Source organism: Eulemur rufifrons, chromosome 15 (genome assembly GCF_041146395.1).
Source record: "Eulemur rufifrons isolate Redbay chromosome 15, OSU_ERuf_1, whole genome shotgun sequence".
Taxonomy (NCBI): Eukaryota; Metazoa; Chordata; class Mammalia; order Primates; family Lemuridae; genus Eulemur; species Eulemur rufifrons.
In genome coordinates, this window is record NC_090997.1 from 79717793 (window position 1) to 79723792 (window position 6000).

The 6000-nt window shown below is 39.8% G+C and overlaps 1 protein-coding gene across 1 annotated transcript in view; it reads left to right on the plus strand.

Moving 5' to 3' along the window:
* TMEM200A (transmembrane protein 200A) overlaps positions 1-3312 on the plus strand; it is a 73716-nt gene extending 70404 nt beyond the window's left edge. The window contains exon 2 of the mRNA XM_069488813.1: positions 660-3312. Within this exon, the coding sequence (XP_069344914.1) occupies positions 676-2151 (1476 nt within the window). The 5' untranslated portion in view covers positions 660-675 and the 3' untranslated portion in view covers positions 2152-3312. The remainder of the gene's footprint in view (positions 1-659) is intronic.
* The last annotated feature ends 2688 nt before the right edge of the window (positions 3313-6000 follow it).

Below are 6000 nucleotides of genomic sequence, written 5' to 3' on the forward strand. Positions count from 1 at the left end.
GAGACTATTGAAATAGTCTGCAAGGTCAGGGCAGAACCAAGAGGACTTAGTGTCATAGAAAACTGGGGAACAGAGAGTGTTGAGAAAGGAGGGCCAATAACATCCATGGAAACAGAGAGGCAAGGAAGATACAAACTGAGAGGGGAAACTAAATGTGGCAGCGAAGAATTCACTGATGACTGTCACAAAAAAGGTCTTAGAACCGTGAATTGCTTTAAAGTATTCTTTTCACTACTCTGGGTTCTATTTGTTTGACGTATTAAGTATTATGGATTTTTCCATTTCTTTAACACACATGATGTGTGTGTGTCTGTGAGGGAGAGAGAGAGTGAAAGAGAAGGAGACAGAGTCAGTCTTGTGACCAGGGGACTGTCTTGCATAATAAGTGATAAAATTATTTAAATAAAATAGACCTTGAGCTCACATTTCATCAATAATAGAAACACTCAGCTAAAAAAGGAAATCTCCAGATTTTTACATGAGTCAATAAACAAAACTTCTACCAAAACTATGTCCATTAAAAAGATATTCTTCCACCCCATTCTATCATATGAAACAACAACAGCAACAAAAATTATATGTAAGCAAATTTCAAATTGAATTGATGAGCATACCACAGGAACATAGTTAGATCATCATCTTTTTTCCTTTCTTTTCAGAATAAAAGGCCAAGCTATGATAGCAACTGGTGGAGTGATAACCGGCCTGGCCGCCTTGAAAAGGCAAGACTCTGCCAGATCACAGCAGCATGTCAACCTCAGTCCGTCACCTGCCGCCCAAGAGAAGAAACCAGTCAGGCGTCGGCCCCGGGCCGACGTTGTGGTTGTTCGTGGCAAAATCCGGCTTTATTCCCCATCTGGTTTCTTCCTCATTTTAGGAGTGCTTATCTCCATTGTAGGAATCGCAATGGCGGTCCTTGGATATTGGCCCCAAAAAGAACATTTTATCGACGCTGAAACAACATTGTCAACAAATGAAACTCAGGTCATTCGGAACCAGGGCGGTGTGGTGGTTCGCTTCTTTGAGCAGCATTTGCATTCCGATAAAATGAAAATGCTTGGCCCTTTCACAATGGGGATTGGCATTTTCATTTTCATTTGTGCTAATGCCATTCTCCATGAAAACCGTGACAAAGAAACCAAAATCATACACATGAGGGATATCTATTCCACTGTCATTGACATCCACACGCTAAGAATCAAGGAGCAGAAGCAGATGAACGGCATGTACACTGGTTTGATGGGAGAAACAGATGTAAAACAGAACGGGAGCTCCTGTGCTTCAAGATTGGCAGCAAATACAATTGCCTCTTTCTCAGGATTTCGGAGCAGTTTTCGAATGGACAGCTCTGTGGAGGAGGATGAACTTATGCTAAACGAAAGCAAAAGTTTGGGGCATCTTATGCCCCCTTTGCTCTCTGACAGCTCTGTCTCAGTCTTTGGTCTCTATCCACCTCCTTCCAAGACAACCGATGATAAGACCAGCGGCCCTAAGAAATGTGAAACCAAATCAATTGTGTCATCGTCTATCAGTGCTTTTACATTGCCTGTGATCAAACTTAATAACTGTGTTATTGATGAGCCCAGTATAGACAACATCACCGAGGATGCTGATAACCTCAAAAGTAGGTCAAGGAATTTGTCAATGGATTCCCTTGTGGTCCCTTTGCCCAACACCAGGGAATCTTGCCAGCCAGGCAGCATGGTGCTCCCAAGGAATAATTCCGTTGGGGAGTCGTTGTCAAGTCAGTACAAGTCCTCTATGGCCCTTGGACCTGGGCCTGGACAGCTCTTGTCTCCTGGAGCTGCTAGAAGACAGTTTGGGTCCAACACATCATTGCATTTGCTCTCGTCGCACTCAAAATCCTTAGACTTAGACCGGGGTCCCTCCACTCTCACTGTTCAGGCAGAACAACGGAAACATCCAAGTTGGCCTCGGTTGGATCGAAACAACAGCAAAGGGTACATGAAACTAGAGAACAAAGAGGACCCAATGGACAGGCTGCTTGTTCCCCAAGTTGCAATCAAAAAAGACTTTACCAATAAGGAGAAGCTTCTTATGATTTCAAGATCTCATAATAATTTGAGTTTTGAACATGATGAGTTTTTGAGTAACAACCTAAAGCGGGGAACTTCTGAAACAAGGTTTTAATGTTTAGAAAACCTATCATTTTACAAGAGTATATATTTTAAAACTCTTTTCAACAGTGTTTCCTTCTTAAAGCATTGGCCTTAAGCCTTTTTAATCAAATTGTTTGTAGTGTATTAGAACTGGCTGCTTAGTTCTGTGATGGAGATGGTTATATGTTTGGGCTACTTCTGACTTCAGTACTTTATGTTACCACATATGATTTTATTCTTCCATTCCTTTGAAAGCATGATCTTTTTTTATTAACATGAATACAAAATACTTGCATCCAAATTAAATCTCCTTTTCTTTACTTTTAAGTTCTTTCATTGATTGTCATATTCATAGAATGAAGTATCCAGTATGGAAAACATAGGGTTCCAAAGTGTGAACTAGAAGTACCAAATTCAGGCCCAATAGTCAATATATATTTATAAATGAGTATCAGTGCAAATAGTAGGATGTGATTTTCTGAATAATTGCTCTTGTATAGGATTGGTTAAATTATTTAAGAGGAGAAAGATCTAATTTCTATATGAGCTCAATACTCTGAATTGGTTAAGTTGGCTGTGACTCTTATCCTGAGCTTTAAGTAGGTAGTGTTTTTTTCAACATCAGTTCTGTTTTAGTGATGTTTTATCAAGAAACAATGTATTCAAGAGCCATGGCTGAGAATGCCGGATATACTTAGGGATAAATATCAAAATACTATTAGCTGTAACTTTAGATAATAAGAATCAAAATTTCTTTGCAAACTGACTTGAAGAAATAAATGAACCAATATAGTTTGTAGAAATGCTATCTTGAAATAATTATATACATGAAGAAAATGTTGACTAATGAATGAAGATACGTTATCTGCTAGTTAATGCTAACTAGTCTTAGTACCTTTTTTCTAGCCGTCTAGTACCTTCCAATATCCACTCATTCCCACATCCTTATTTTCCCCCAGTATTTTTTAGATCCTGGTATTTAGAAAACAACAGCTAACCTTGACATTTCTTTTAATCTTCACATACCACTAGCTTGGTGTTTCAAGGCAATTTATGCCTTGATAAATTGCCTTGAAATTTACTTTGTGCTGGAGAGAGCCTTATGATCACTCTGAAGACTTTATACTTTTAGGATTGTGGTTCTCAGTTATTGAAGATAATAAATATTAAAATGGATGTTTCCATCAGAAAATTTTCATGTTTTCCATTAAGGAAACATAATTTTAAGAATTGTTTAATGGAATACTCAGGAAATTTTACAGGTTTTCCCCCATGCCTAAACATTTCTGAACATCAGGATGCAGTTGCCATGGACGAGCAGAAGGCGGGTACATTTGGCCGCGTAGCGCCCCACAATCCCCCTGCATTGGCATCACAAGCTTTCTCAACTGAGGCACAGTGTTACTTGTTAGAACCTCCAGCCTGTGTACTGTAATAGAGTGGGCTCACTATTTTATTATAAAGCAGTTAATAAACTTCTGTTATTAATAGAAGTTTGTGTTCTTCACACCTTTGCTATTATTTCTCAAATTAAATATACATTTCTGCTTAAAGTACTATTTTTCAAACTTTCAGGTACATTGTTTTGAGGGCACTCACTATGCTAGTACATATACTAAACAGCTTGGCTTTTTGGGTTTGCTTCTGTTAGGTTAAAGAGCTAGGTCCACCTATTTAATTAGACCGTTTTCATATTTTGTTACCTTGAGATCATTTTCACTTAAAATGTCATTGATGCTCAGAAAAAAGAACAAATACATCCAGCATCCAGCAAATGTCAGTGGTACTCCCAGATTTGAAAGCAGTAGCTTTCGATACCCCTGATGGGACAAATGAGGAAAGCCGTGTACTTTGCTCAGTGCACCCCTGAAACAGCTCTAGAAGTTTGAAGAGGATTAAGCAGCATGAGTCTTAGATGATCCACAGAAAGGAATTGGGGGCTTAAAAGCAATAGTTCCTGCTCAACTTCTCTTCATGAAAAAGCTTGAGTTTTTTTATTTATCAAACAAATCAACTTTATTAAATAATAAAATAATTTTCTCATTTTAAGCTAATCAAAGGCATATATTGCTAATTAAAGTTTCAGATAAGTATGAGATAGCTGATGTCACTACATTGATTTGTGATAATTCTACCTAAAAGCAATGAAACCTGGAATTTTAGTTAGACTGTATTTTGTACATTTCCCTTAGACTTATGATATTGAAAATTATTTAGAAACTCCATTTTTTTCTTCTGGGAAACCCCAGAAATCTGAACCATGATCTAACTGCTTCTAGCTCAGTTTCTAAGGCCTATGGCCTATCTGGGGCGTATTAGTTTGCTAGGACTGTGGTGGTCCTAGCAAAAATGGGTGGTTCAAAGAATAGAAATTTATTTTCCACGGTTCTGAAGGTTGAAAGTCCAAGATCAAGGTTCATCAGGACTGGTTGCTCCTGAGGCGTCTTTCCTCTGCTTGCAGATGGCTGCCTTCTTACTGTGTCCTCACATGGCCTTTCCTCTCTGCCTTCCCATTCCTGCTGTCTCTCTCTTTTATAGGACACCAGCCATATCAGATTAGGGACCCACCCTAGAAGCCTCATTTTACCTTAATTACCTTTTTAAAGGCTCTATCTGCAAATGTGGTTACTCTGAGGGATGGGGCATTGGGACTTTAACATATGAATTTTAGGGGGACACGATTCAGTCCATAACATGGTGTGGAGAGCTGAGTGCGGGTTCTTAGCCCAGACTAGGTGAGGCGAGCACATCCCCCAGTGGCCTGGCCATTCTGGTTATATAGCTTGGAGTTAATGACTTAATCTCTCAGTTTCAATTAATTTCTTAATTTCAAGGCTTTGGTTTCTTCAACTGTGAAGTGAGATGAGTAAGTACATAAATTATAAAGTCTTTTCCAGCTTGAAAGGTCCATCATTCTTGCTGCCCTTGGATGAAGACCCATCTCTTCGCCCAGAGTACCTGGGTGTAAATCCTGGCTCTGCCACTTTCTGGTCGAGTGGCCTTGAGCGTGGGCAATCACCTGTCATAGACGCTGAGAACTGCCGATGCAAGCCCACCAGTGTGTGCCAACAAGTGCCAGCCCTGCAGCCAGGATGCTGTAGAGTAAATGGACTGATGCTTGTAAAGGGTCCAGGATGGTGCCAGGGTGGACACATAGTGAGCACTCAACATACATGTGTTATTACTGTCAGAAAGTGCCACCTGAAAGCTTTTCCAGCCTTCATCCCAATCCCAACCCATCCTCAAATATATCACCTGTAGTAGAATAAATAACGATGTCCATTTCCCAGTCCCTGGAACCTGTGAATCTTACCTTCTCTGGCAAAATGGACTTGCAGCTGTGATAAAGTTAGGATCTTGAGTTGGAAAGATTATTTTATATTATTCAGGTGAGCCCAGAGTAATCACAAGAGTCCTTATAAGAGGGAAATGTGATTACAAAGAAGGTGGAGATGTGACCAAAACACTAAGAAAGGGGAGAGACTAAGCTCTTCGTTTTGCAGTTGGATGGAGGGGCAAGAAATGCAAGGAATAAAACTCTAGAACCTGGAAAAGGGAACATTTTCTCCCCTCATCCTCCAGAACCAGCCCCGTTGACACTTTGACTTTAGCCCAGTGAAGCAGATTTTGGACCTCTAACTTCTAGAACTGTAAGAGAATAAATACGTATTGTTTCAATCCATTAAATTACAGCAACAGTAGAAAACTAATAGATCTCCCCAAACCAGAGGAGCTTCTTCAGAACAGTGAACCAGTAGTCAGCAAACTTAGAAACAGGGTGAAAGGCATCCAACCTGGGGGATGGGAGGTGGCTCCTTTACACACAGTAAACATAGTAAACACATAGCACAGATAGTCTCTTTTTTTTAGAACTGTTAAT